The 14,174-nt window shown below is 42.0% G+C and overlaps 1 protein-coding gene across 2 annotated transcripts in view; it reads right to left on the bottom strand.

The window, feature by feature from the left end:
* LNPEP (leucyl/cystinyl aminopeptidase) overlaps window positions 1-14,174 on the bottom strand; it is a 102,204-nt gene that overhangs the window by 8,688 nt on the left and 79,342 nt on the right. For both annotated transcript variants that reach the window (XM_010831959.1, XM_010831960.1), the window contains exons 12-17: window positions 12,938-13,121; window positions 11,208-11,364; window positions 5,383-5,567; window positions 3,337-3,498; window positions 1,267-1,407; window positions 317-398 (exon numbers count right to left, since the gene is read on the bottom strand). In XM_010831959.1, coding sequence (XP_010830261.1) covers window positions 317-398; window positions 1,267-1,407; window positions 3,337-3,498; window positions 5,383-5,567; window positions 11,208-11,364; window positions 12,938-13,121 — 911 coding nt within the window. The remainder of the gene's footprint in view (window positions 1-316; window positions 399-1,266; window positions 1,408-3,336; window positions 3,499-5,382; window positions 5,568-11,207; window positions 11,365-12,937; window positions 13,122-14,174) is intronic.

The following is a 14,174-nucleotide window of genomic DNA, read 5'->3' as shown; positions in this document are numbered from 1 at the left end:
CTCTGAATGGAACTCTTCAAAAACAGTCTAATCGCCAATTAAAAATAAACTTGGCATATGTTGATCTTAATTCAAAAAATTATCTGTATCAGATGGAAGACAATGGAATACTGTTGAGAATGGAAGCAGAACTTTTCCTCCTTGCTGTATATCCACCCTTTAGAAATAATCCCAGTGCAGGATCATTAGCGTTGATGAAGGCAGACAGAGAGACGGGACAGGATTTTGCAGGAGAAACCACCATCTGACTAAAACTGAGCACCCTGAGGGCAAAGGGATGGCCGAATCTCCCGGAAAAGCATTTGATACAACCAACCTCAGATAAATGTGCCTTTGTTGCAAACAGGTGAGTTGATCCAGCAACGATACTTTGTATGGTATAGGACCCCAGGTGGAACCTGAAGAAACACAAAGGTAAGGGCAAAAGGCAAAAAAGAATGAGTCAGCTGCTGGTAGGCCAAGTTCCTGAGTGCAAAGGACGTGCTTATTGTAAACTCCACATGCCTGAGGCAGAGTGGAGTCCTGCTCCTGGGAACGGGGGGCTTGGTGCATCAGGAGTCACCCCACACACTCCTCTCCCAGTAGGCAGGAGATCCAGAGAAATTAACAGCCCGTGTTTGCCTCAAAAACAGCATCATACACCCAGAAGGTGTCATTACTGATTTAAAAGGAAAAAATGAGTGACTTGTGCTATTGAGCTGGGTCTGAGTTTGTAAACGATCCCTTGGTAATGAGGAGGTGTTTTCAACACATGAAACTAAACAGCTATTCTGAAATAGTTCGTGGCCAAGCCAAGTGAGTTGGTTTCCCTGATGGCTCAGACGGTAGAGCGTCTGCCTGCAGTGCAGGAGACCGGGGTTCGATCCCTGGGTCGGGAAGATCCCCTGGAGAAGGAAATGGCAACCCACTCCAGTACTCTTGCCTGGAAAATTCCATGGACTGAGGAGCCTGGTAGGCCCCAGCCCATGGGGTCGCAGAGAGTCCGACACAACTGAGCGACTTCACTCACTCAAGCTAAGTGAGCTGAGGCCGAGCAAGGCTGGGCTTGATCAATACTATTACTTAAACAAACACCACTGTTACATTGACTCGCATTAAGGAATGTTGTTGACAAATGTGACTATTTCTGTGTTTGTTGAACTTTCACTGAAGCATTTTTCCTCTCACAGCAAAGCGTGACTCTTCTGAACCAATACAACCCTGGGAACTGCTTTCAGATGCAAGGCTTGCGGATACTGAAAATTAGTAACTGTCTGAGAAACTTACTTCTGCACAAGCTTACTCCAGTTCTCTTTGACAAAATCCCAAGCCAGTAAGTGTCCGGGAAAATGCCGGGCCACCGTTCTAATGATAAACGACAGCTTCTGTGTTCGGATGAGATCTCCATCGAGGCTCTTTTTCATTAACCTGGAGAGCAGAGCAGATTGAGCTTCCAAAATAATTATTCATGATGAGGTGATGACTGAATTTAAATTAATACTGGTCTCCTAATTAAAGCTCTGTGGCAATTCAAGAGATACAAGTTTTGGTTCCGTCTAAGCTTCATTAACAGTGAAAACTAGTCATGTTTCTAAATGAAGGAAAAACCAATGAGATAAACACATAAATACACTGTTACATAGTAATAAATTGTTCTTGACGTAAAAGGACATTTAGGGGAACAAAAGGACATTTAGGATATAATTTCCAGTAGAATTTATTATAATTCTGAAAACTGGTACTGTTTTTTCTGTTAAAAACTTTGAGTAGGGACGTATCTTATTGTTCTTAAACTGGGCTGTCATATAAAAATGAAGATACTTTTCAGAATGCACTCAATAAATTGATACTAATATGTGTACTAGATAATGTTCTAAATTACTGAATAACAATGCTTGAAATAGGTCATTACTATCTATCCTAATTTTATAGTTTAAGAAGCTGAGGTTATAATAATTACCCCAGGGACACAGCTATTGCTAATAAATATAAAAGTTAGGCATTTGAACATAAGCATTTACTGTGTGATAATATCTGCTTATATGAGAACACACATACCTCTAAAAGATTGCAGCAATATTTTTAACAGGAAAAAACCCCAACTGCTCATCAAGACATGATGGGCTGGATAAACTATGATAGAGCCATATTACGGAATAATACACAGCTATAAAGAAAAATGGAGTAGGCTTTGCAGCAAATCTCAAGGACTGATCATTCACTAAAAGGAATGTCACAAAACACTGGGCACAGAATAAAGCAGCAAGTGCACAGGCCAGGACTGACAGTGTTAACAGAGGAGGGGATAAGAACAAGACTGAAGGATCGAAGAAGAGGTCGTTTTATGTGTTACTCCATTTCTTAGGTACTGTTTAAAGACTTCAGGGTGGAAATTTATCAGCATATTCCTGGTCTAAAACAAAATTATTACTGATTTAAAAACAAAGCCTTTTCTCAGTTTGCTTGGGTCAGAGCCTGGCTACTTACTTTCAAGAAAATGACCATTTACAGTGCATCCTTTGGAAAGTGGGTCTGGGCAGCTGCTGAAGACATCTCGGGGACACTATTATGATTTATCTGAGCAAAACTGTTCAAGCTAAAGCAACAAGACCACAGCACCTCCGTCCACCCCTTTTCGGGCACTGACTTTCAAGACGCTTCCAGTGCTCTTGGCGACTCAGAGTGCCTTTCCTTGGTTCTTCCTGTCGGGAGACCTATTCACTGCCCTTCTTTCCTCACATGAGCCTTCCATTCCCAGGTCAGTCATCAGCTGAGTAATTAAAGAGTCTGGCAGATTCACATAAAGGTGTAACCTGAAAGCTTTTACGTAGTACCTTTTCCTGAAGTGTCTGCATTTTAAAAGAGACGGCTGGGACAGAACCGTGCCTTTGCCCAGAAAGAATGAAGCTAGGTGTGGAATTAAAGACAACGTGCCAAGGGAAGGAAGACATTTTTAAGAAGAAAGCAGGGCTGTGACTCTTGACACCTCCAGTTCCTTCTGGGCATAGCACTGTGGCCTGTGGGGACAGGTCTGGTCCCCGAGATGAACCCCTGCCTATGGGGTCTCCTCACCACCATGCCCGGGTCAGGCCTTGCCTGTGAGCGAAGGGAGGAAAAGGGGGATCCCCCCCAACCCCCGAGGGTCTCCTCACCACCCTGCCCGGGTCAGGCCTGGCCTGTGAGCGAAGGGAGGAAAAGGGGGATCCCCCCCAACCCCCGAGGGTCTCCTCACCACCCTGCCCGGGTCAGGCCTGGCCTGTGAGCGAAGAGAGGAAAAGGGGGATCCCCCCTCCCAAGGGGCTCTGTGGTCTTATGTTTTTGGTTGCCATAGATCATATTCATTTGGTGGCTTCATACCAGTAAAGCTTCCGTACATCCTCTGAGCTGGCAAGAGCTTCGAGTATTTTATTCTTCTCTGCTTCAGAGCCTAGAGAGACGTATTTGCTTAAGAGGAATGACCAGCCTCCCTCAGTTTTTGCTCCAGCTTTGAACACGGTCGTCATGACATCTGTAGGCAGGCTGTAAGACAGGTGGTCTGATATGAGAACAACCAGGAAAAAACACTGAATACAAAGGCAAGAACTGACTAGGGGCAGTGCTTTGGGGGACTGAGCAGGTCCCAAAAAGACTAAAGAGTCTTCACTGTATAATTACTTGTCAGGAAAATGATTAATCCGATGGCCGCTCCTTTCCTAGTGATGCGACTAAAAAGCTTATGAATTCAATACAGTAATTAGTTACTGTTCACCCACAAAGAACCAGGCAGGCAACTGGCTGGACGCTGTGAGCAGGGAAGAAGACTCAGACACAGTCACTACCTGCTGGGAGGCTCACGGGCTGTCATCAAGTATAGAACGACAGACGTCGTAACACAGCGCGCTAAGTCCCATGGTAGAAATCTACCAGCAAATGCAGCAGGAGGGGCGAGAGCAGGGGTGGGAGCACGATCTTCTGTCTTAATAAGATCTCAGAGGGCTTCATCAGGTTACCCCAATACCCTACACCCACGTCTCCACCTGGTGTTTGAACCTGGAGAAGACCAATCATCATAAAACACATTTCTACTAACTGCTAATGCCACCTGCTATGTTTTATTCCTAAATTAAAAGATACCTGCTTGATGCCTCAGGCTATTAGGAGGATGGCTATCAAAAGCCCAGAGAATAAATGTTGTCAAGGACGTGAGGAACTCTTGTACACTGCCGGTAGGAATGGAAAGCAGTAAAGCCCCTCTGGAAAACGTTATGGGGATTCTTGTAAAATTAGATATAGAACTACCACATGACCCAGTGATACCACTTCTGGATATGAAAGAAATGAAGCAGGTCTCAAAGAGGTATTTGTACACCTATGTTCACAGCAGCATTATTCACAGGAGCCAGAAGGTGGAAGCAACCTAAATGTCTATCAGTGGATGAAGAGATAAAACAAAATGTGGTATATACATCCAGCGGGTCACTCAGCCTTAAAAAGAAAGGATATTCTGACATTTGCTACAACATGGATGAATCTCGAGGACATTATTAGGTTGTCTATGACCAACCTGGACAACATATTAAAAAGCAGAGACATTACTTTGCCTACAAAGGTCCGTCTAGTCAAAGCTATGGTTTTTCCAGTGGTCATGTATGAATGTGAGAGTTGGACTATAAAGAAAGCTGAATGCTGAAGAATTGATGCTTTCGAACTGTGGTGTTGGAGAAGACTCTTGAGAGTCCCTTGGACTGTAAGGAGATGCAGTCCATTCTAAAGGAAATCAGTCCTGAATTTTCATTGGAAGGACTGATGCTGAATCTGAAACGCCAATAGTTTGGCCACCTGATGCAAAGAACTGACTCCTTGGAAAAGACCCTGATGCAGGGAAAGATTGAAGGCAGGAGGAGAAGGAGATGATAAAGGATGAGATGGTTGGATGGCATCACCGACTCAATGGACATGAGTTTGAGCAAGCTCCGGGAGTTGGTGATGGACAGGGAAGCCTGGGGTCCCAAAGAGTCGGACATGACTGAGTGACTGAACTGAAAGCCAGGCACAAAAAGACACTTTCTGTATGATTTCACTTATATGAGGTACTTAGAGCAGTAAAACTCCTACAGAATCCCTTGGCTGCCAAGGGCTAGGGTGAGGAGAAAATGGGGAGTTTTGCAAGGTGGAAAAGTTCTGATGATTCGTTGCACAACCATGTGAATACCCTTACACTACTGAACTGCACACTTAAAAATCAGGATACTAAAGTCTATGTGGATTTGAGCACAATTAAAACAACAGCCTGGTTTGAGAATCAGGTACATAGAGTTCACCTACTTAACGCTCGGCTTTATAACCTTTATGATTCAGGACATAAAGATCCTGGATGCACTACATGCGGTGGGGCCCACAAGAGCGAGAGAGAGCACACATCACCTCTGAGTGCCATTGGACGCCATCCAGTCAATGAAGAGCTTCAAGGCAGCAGCGCTGCAGTTCTCCAGCCTGTGCGCGCAAGCAAAGTCCAGCAAGACCGACCGGAGCTCTCGAGCAGATGGGGTGCCCTCGTCAGTCCAAGTCTGCTGTTGGATTTGGCTTTGAAGCAATTTAAATACCTTGTTCTAGAGAGACAGAACGGATTATAACAGAGTAATAACAGTGACGGCAACCGGGAAAATCAGGACAAGAGCTCTTTTTTTCCTACACTTACCCAAAAAAGAAAAAAAGGGGGGAGGGACATAGATATTACTCATTTAAATAACAACTGACATGAAGCTCACATGTCGTTGGGATGAAACCATTCAATATCACTGAGGCTATAGATAAGGTTGCTATAGCCAAGGTGGACTTAATGACATAGGACAGAAAGAATTAATGACTGTGCAGTAGGGAACCTTTCTTCTGTGTATACTCAGCTAGAAGTTGCTTTCCTGCCAAGAAGTATCATCTGTAACCACTGCTGGAAGAAAGCTGAAACTTCCTGACCTGTTGACTTTAGCATCCATAAATCCATTAAGCAATGAGAGAAAAATAGAATGTGTAGGTGCTTCAATGTTTCTGAATCCATTTTTAAAGGAATATTTAAAGTATCATCTAGCTTGATGCTCTAACAAGTTAATCTAATCAAATTAAGAAAATGATGCCTACAGGGAAGAAAGGTTGTTTATAGTCATTTTTCCTCCTTCCCCAGCTTTTTATTTGAAAATTTTCAAGCCTGCAGAAAGGCCACAAGAATAGTAAAATGAATAGCCATATGTCAGAGTCACTGTTTTGTTAATACTCTTACATTTGTGTATAACACAAATATACACACACTTGGTTTTTCTGGTTTTAGTTCAACCATATGAAAGCAAGTTACAGATATCATGAGATTCCATTTATAAATAATTTAGCATGCAAGTCTCAGAAATAAGGATATTCTCCTATGTAACTACAATACCTTATCACACTTAAGAAAATTACCAGTTATTCAGTAAAATCATCTACAATTAAAGTCCATTGTTATAATTACCTCTGACTGAGATCTCATTAAATAAGTATTTATGGTATTAAGGCTTCCCTGGTGGCTCAGTGGTAAGGAATCCACCTGCCAACGCAGAGACATGGATTCTACCCCTGGGTCGGGAAGATCCCCTGGAGAAGGAAATGGCAACCCTCTCCAGTATTCTTGGCTGGGAAATCCCATGGACAGAGAAGCCTGGTGGGCTACAGTCCATGGAGTTGAAAAAAAGTTAGACACGACTTAGCTACTAAAACAACAACAACAATGGTTTTAAGAAACCAACAGATCTCTCATTTCTTTTTCATCTCCTCCCGTGACAAAAGCATGAAAGCTGTTCATAATGTGTGCAACTATTTCCATACTCCAAGCTGTGCTGGACGGAAGGAAAAGAGGGCATAGGGAGCTTTAAAAATCATCATGTAAAATATGCATTTGTGAATGTCACCAAAATCCTAATATAAAAATGCTTATAGGTGTTTTTTTAGATAACTTTCATGGCAACAAATGAGGAGGATCAAAATGAAACCAGTTTACAGACATCCCCTCCCGCAGTGTTCTTGGCACAAGCGGGTTTTCTGTCACTGGCATTGGAACTGTACCACGACCGGTCTTATTTCAAGCACCACAGATGACCGTGTACAATGCCTCTTAACTGCCCTCCAAACTAGTTCAAATTCTTCACAGAGCATAATGTTCTTCTAGAGTGCCTCTGTCGGTACTTAAAATGAATCCTAGTAGCAAAGTTTTAAATTGCTGACGCCTTTTTTCTCAGCAGACCTTTCTCTGAGGTCTGAGTAAGTCTCTTGTGGAGCTGACTATGAGAGTGGTTTTGAAAAAAGCCTCCGTATAAGAAGAAGGATGAGAAGTTTGTAATAACAGGTCAACTCCCTTCTGTTTGCTTGTTTCAAAGGCAATGAAACAGCGAACAGATGCCCTGTGGAATGAGCGCAGGCTTGCAGTCACGGGAGGGTGTGAAGTGGTGGGAAAGGCTACTTGCCACGCTGACTGATGGTGCACGGAAGCTAACAGCAGTGTGGGCACCCCTGCAGCGTGCCCGTGACTATACCGCACACGCTGTCTTCCGCTGGCCTGACCTCAGTGGCATCACGATGCTGCTGCTGCTGCTAAGTCGCTTCAGTTGTACCCGACTCTGTGCGACCCCACAGACACCAGCTCACCAGGCTCCCCCGTCCCTGGGATTCTCCAGGCAAGAACACTGGAGTGGGTTGCCATTTCCTTCTCCAATGCATGAAAGTGAAAAGTCAAAGTGAAGTCGTTCTGTCGTGTCTGACTCCTCGCAACCCCATAGACAGCAGCCCACCAGGCTCCTCCATCAATGGATTTTCCAGGCAAGAGTACTGGAGTGGGGTGCCGTTGCCTTCTCCGGGCATCATGATGGCATTATGACAAATGAAAGAGTGACAAGCTACTCATAACTGTCAAACAGAAACAAAGTTAGAATGAGACACAAAAAAGAAACCCCCCGTACTTGCAAAACCATTAACAACAACAACAACAACTCGGTGGAGAAAAATGGCAACCACTCTTGAGAGTTTATACTAAAACAAAGAAAGCAGTGGGGAAAACGGCACTTCAAAATACTGGAAGTGAGGGAAACCTCAAGTGATGCTGTAGCCAATTCCTGGGCATTTACTTCTTTGCAGTTATGGGGTGTAACTTTCTTACTTACGGCCCATACCCAAGAGTCAAGGGGAAGTCCCCAAACTGTTGATTTTTAAATATATTTCAGGGGAATTCCCTGGTGGTCCAATGGCTTGGATTCAACACTTTCACTGCCAGACCCCAGATTTGAGCCCCGATTGGGGAACTAAGGTCCGGCAAGCTATGCAGTGCAGCCAAAAAAAAAAAAAATCAAATGATAACATAAATGACTTTATTTAAAAAATAATAGTTCTGTTTTTAGAAAATTTCAATTATAAATTTCAATTAAAAATTTCAATATTTTGTAAGTAATTCAATATTTCAATTTATTCAATATTTCAATAATTTCAATATTTTTGTAAGTAATCGAGGTTATTTTAATGTTAATAGACCACAGAAAGTGCTTCAAATCATCTTTCCCTTTTATAAGTAAAATTCAACCTGTTTTTTCATTATTCTACATTAATTTTTTGAAATCTAAACCCATTAGGTATCAGAACTCAATCCTCTGATTTCATAAAGTGAAGATGGTAGGGAGAGGGAATAAATTGATGAGTCATACAATGCATGTACATGCAGTAAAATGCAACAACAATGACACAGGATGACTTTAAAAATAAAACAGGGCAGGATGCTGGCCCTTATGTTATTTATTACATTTTGATTTACTGCTTTAATTTTACACTGATGTTCCCAGGGAGTTCTTTCTTGGGTCAGCTGAGCTGCTTAAAAGTGAAGTGTCAACTTTTATTACAAAAGGTTTATCCCACCAGTTCCTCATATGTAAAAGAACGAGAGTTATAAGTGATGAAACAGGAATATGGCTGAGATCAGATTTTAGTATCAGATGTGAACAATTTGACACAATTCAAATATGCCTCCAGACTCCAGCCATCACATATTAGAGCAGACATCACAAAATGTGATATATAGGTAATGTGTGTTACACGGGTCTGTGTAGCCTAAATAACAAAATGACCAATAAATGCACACAATGCTCTCAGGACACTAACTTAAAAAATTAATCTGTCATCAGTCTTAATCACAACTACTACTTGATGATTGGATCCAAGGTCTCAGAAGGTTCTGCCGTTCCAATCTCATCTACAGTGGGTCAAATTTCATATCTTGAGAATTTTGATCCTATTCGAATGCCCTAAGATCAGAACAAGAATTTTAGAGACAGAATTTCTTGTTCCTGAATTAAAGCCATCATGACTTTTAACTGTCATAACTTTTAATTCATCATAACTTTTAACTGTCATGCCAGTCAAGTGCTTGAAGACGTACAATGGTAAAAGGTCTCATAAACACACACTAAGCCTCCTGTTCCGATTCTCTAACCACCAGTCTCACGGACTGGTACGTTCCACCACGTCCTGAGTAAACACATACTTGCCCGGCAAACTGGAAATCATCATTTGAGATGAAGATGCAGAGTTAGCTGAGTGTCACAGCAGGAAGATATTCAAAAGATCTAACTGCTAGAATTGAGTTCAGCATCTGAGCTTTCAGCACATAGCCAGCCTGAATTAACTATCAAATGCCTCCTGACACCAGGCCCTCAACACATTAATGGAGAGAGACAGAAGAGGGACTTATGCCATCATGAAGTTTAGCAAGCCTTCGAACTGTTTTAATTTAAAATATCAGTGTAAAAAAGGGGAAAATATAGCAAGAAGCAGCTTTGATTCTTCCAATAAAAGGGTATCCTCTGATAGATGACAAGCTAGAACACATGAAAATACGGCCTTATAACACAAAGAGGAGGGTCTGGCATGAAAGCGATCTGGGCCTGAGTCTTCAGCTTCATCATTCACGAGGCAAGTTGACTTTGGAGAAGTCATTCAGTCTCCTCATCTGTGTTAATGAGGGTAGAAATCTGCTGCTGTGTGCGAGTTAAACAAGGTTATCTGCATTAAGCACTAAGCAGGGTGTGCAGGGTACAGTAAGCACTGAAGTGCACTTGCTCTTGTATGTTCCACTCACTCATTCAGCCCACATTCACTGAGTGTCACTATGGGCCAGGTCACATTCCAGGCGCTGGTTTTTATTAAGGTTGGAAGTTGAAAGCCTTATGAAATAGAAGAATGACAAAAATCTTGGTAATCAGATGATGCCTCAGAAATCATCTAACTGAAGCATCTCACTTATGGGTAGGGAGCGGGGGTGGCTCCTTGCAGGTCAGATCAGAAACTTGTAAGGAAGGGGCTTTTCAAGCTCTGTATGGCCCCCTGCCCTGTACTCCCTCCCCATCACTGAGAATTACAGGGGATGCACAGTAGGACAGCAGAAAAGAGGATTTTCTTTTTTTAAGGTGCAATCTAGCCCCTTCTTTTTACCAGTGAGGATGCCAAAGTTCTAAAAGACTTATTCTAATTCCTGGCCCATCACCTTTTTCCTGAAAGCTGCCTTTTGCCTGCTCTTTGGAAAACCTGACTGGTTGGCAAAGCAAACCTTGTTGTCTGAATGTGACTCAGAGAATTAGATAAGACAAAGAATTCGTCACTCCTTCTCAAGCTTTTAAATACACAGTGAAAATTTAATACCAAAAGTGTCTAAAATAACAACTATTAAGACCAGGCAATTGGTTTTAAAAAAGGTAAAACAGTCTCCAAAACCGGTAATGCTTTGCAAAGAAACTTAAATTAACCAGCATCACCACCCTTAATAAGACAGTTATCAGTGAGGACCCCCAAAACCGAATAGTCCCAGTACAAACATAGTTGTCATTTTATAATGACCACCAGGAAATGAATGGGGAGCCCTACTTTGCAAAAAGGCCTATTCCAAGCATTTATTATATGAAAATAAACCAAGAGTTGGATAGAGAAATTTTTCTTTTCATGTGACCTCATTTTGACAGCAGTGTCAGAAGTCTATATACTTTGATATTCAGACAAGAATACGTCATGCTAATCCTTTATCAGCTCCTCATGGTGAGAAATGACATGTTGATTCAAAGCTAAGATTTCAGCACCAGGAGAGTGATGAAAATGGAATATAACTGCTTTTTCAGTCTGTGACTGCTGAACGGCACATGAATAACAACAGTAAAGGCAAGCAACAAAGAGAACTTGGCAAAAGGCAGACTTACCACCAGTCTTGAGGCCAGATCCATGTGCCCGAGTTTGTCAAGGAGGTTATAGATGAGTTCTGTCTGGAACAGGGCTTCAGAGATGGGTGCAGTGTAGGTCTCATTTCTAAGATAATCAATCAGATCGAAAGCTCTCTGAAGAGACACCTTGCCTAGGCTAATGGGTAAAAGAACAAAGAAAGTAAATATGCCAGAAAAGTAAATATGCCAAAAAAGTATGCATGCCGAGAGAGAAACTATGGCTAGATGGGGGAGCGGGAATCCTGAAGACCTAAAATTTAAGCTTTGAGTGGTAGGTATCCTATGGCTCCATAGTCTTCAGTGAAGTCAAGTGAAAGTTGCAAAGTGTCTGACTCTTTGCAACCCTGTGGACTGTAGTCTGCCAGGCTCCTCTGTCCATGGAATTATCCAGGCAAGAATACTGGAGTGGGTAGCTGTTCCCTTCTCCAGGGGATCTTTCCAACCCAGGGATCAAACCCAGGTCTCCCGCACTGCAAGCAGATTCTTTAACCATCTGAGCCACCAGAGAAGCCCAATATTCTGTAAAATTAGACTAAATACCTTTGATTAACTTCACGTGTGCAACTCAAGGTTAAAGACGCCTTTCAGGAGAAAGATGAGCAACAGCTCAGTTCTTCATTCTATAAGTCACCTGTAAACTGCTACCAATTCAGGAAAAGTATCGTAACATTTTAGATGAGAAATGATGAAGCGTGCCAATTTTACTTATCATTAGTTACTTATATAGATCAGATGGCAGAAAGAGGATTTGAATTAGAAAGTAACTTGTTATTTGTATGGGAATTTTGTCAAACTTGTTCAGGCAAGGGCCACTGTGAATTTATAGTGCACACCTTTAAAAAATTAACCACTTGACAGAAATCACAACATCAATGGCTGAGATGGTGTGAGGTCACCATGTAACAGGAAGGTCAAGAGCCGTCAGAAGGAATGCATTTGAGTGTTCCCTGGTGCTAGGGCTTCCTTGTTCCTTGGGCTTCCCTGGTGGCTCAGAGGCTAAAGCGTCTGCCCGCAATGTGGGAGACCCGGGTTCGATCCCTGGGTGAGGAAGGTCCCCTGGAGAAGGGAAAGGCTAACTACTCCAGTTGGGCTGGAGAATCCCATGGACAGAGGAGTCTGGTGGGCTAGAGTCCATAGAGTCGCAAAGAGTCAGACACAACCAACCGAGTGACTTCACTTTCTTTCTTTCCTTTGTGTGTCTAGACCCACTGATGACCTAAGTCGGTGATCTTCCTCTTCAGAGGACATTGGTACATGAGGTCACTGCCATTCTGGGCTTGTGTAGCTTGGGGGCAGCTAGGGAGGTGAGTGGTATGCCAGCTCTCAAGACATGTCTCATACCAATACATGAGCACTAAGCTTTACGCTGAAAACACTGGCTTCTTGAAAAGAATTTTCTCGTGAGTAAAGCAAACCCTGAACTTCTGTATCCATTTATTCAGCAAATTTATGTGTCGTGCTTGTCAGTACCTACAGTCTTGAAACATGATTTAAATCTTATTATATAACTGTTCAATATGCTTGTGCTGATGTTTCTAGATAGACAAGGGATATGTCTTCTATCTTCTCAGTTCTCCGAAATGAATTATACCTACCAGGCAATATATGCTAGTTCTTTTCAATTGCTTTTCTTAAATGTCCTTTTCCTCAAGAACACTTATTTCAAAAAAAAAAGAAACAAAATTAGACCCAAGCCAAGCACACGCTACCCTGCAAGTTCAAAGATGTTGTTGATGAGGTTGGCTCGATCTTTGTCGCTCAGCACATAAGGATTTATTTTCAGCTGTTTGATCAGCGCTTCCCAGTTGTCATCTGCGTAATGGACAATGTAATAGCCAGTCATGTTGGTGTTGACCTTGATCCACTGCACTTCTTCTGTGAGATTGATGACACCTAACACAGACCACAAAATGAGAGAGAGAGAGGTTAGGCAAAGAAAAGCATTAAATGCATACTGTGTTTCAAAGTTAATATGGTATTATTTTTATATTTAAAAATATATTATTATTTTATATATTAATATTATGATATAATAAATAATATAATAATATTATATATTATTATTTTATATTTAAAAATACTTATATTATTTCTACCGAGAAACTAAATGTCTGCCTCCCAGGGCAGTCATGTTCATGTTACCAAAGATCACCACCTATTCACTTAACAAGTCTTTATTTAATGGTAAACAAGGTACATGTGCCTGCTCTCCTGGATCCTACAACCCATCGTGACCAGGTGAGTAGGGTGCCATACACACGTTGTCGACGGAAAAAGAAAAGGTGGCGTTCTGTAGGAGAACAGGGTAGAAGTGCTTCAGCCCTGAGGGAAGGTTAGGAGAGATTTCCTGGGAGAAATGACATCGCCGTTGAGACTTCAGGATATATAGGTATTGTGAGCCAGGTAAAGAGAGACTCGTAAGTGTTCAAGGCCCAGAGAGAAAGTGTGCATGGCGTACATGCACACACTGGCTCCCAAGTTCACGCTGGGAGTGTGTGCAGGGTGTGGCGCAGGGCAGGCAGTAAGCAAATGATCTATTAGCATATGAAATGTGTTCCCTCTCAGCCTTTTGTCTTTGGTTATGTTAACAGCCTAAGAAAGGACACACGAAGCCATTTTAAAAAGTCACATAATTCAAAGATAGCAAAATAAACATTAGGGAAGGACAGATGTCTCATTAGGCACAAATAAGAAATAATGAGTTAAAATAATAGAAAGCTGATAATGTACTTTGTGAACCCCTACCATTACATTTTAATGCTGACAGAATTGCTAGAAATTTATATGGAATGACTTCAATGAATGTGCGATTAATAAGAAGCTAAAAAAAGGCAACCTTAAAAATATTACTACAAAAGTTGACTGCAACCTTTAAAATTACTAACCAGGAAACGTCCTTTAAAGTTGGCAATGAAGATGTGAATTTAAAACAATAGTTAAGGGTAT

The sequence above is a fragment of the Bison bison genome, unplaced genomic scaffold (genome assembly GCF_000754665.1).
Source record: "Bison bison bison isolate TAMUID 2011002044 unplaced genomic scaffold, Bison_UMD1.0 scf7180017864533, whole genome shotgun sequence".
NCBI classification, from domain to species: Eukaryota; Metazoa; Chordata; class Mammalia; order Artiodactyla; family Bovidae; genus Bison; species Bison bison.
This window is presented reverse-complemented; position numbering and strand designations above follow the sequence as displayed.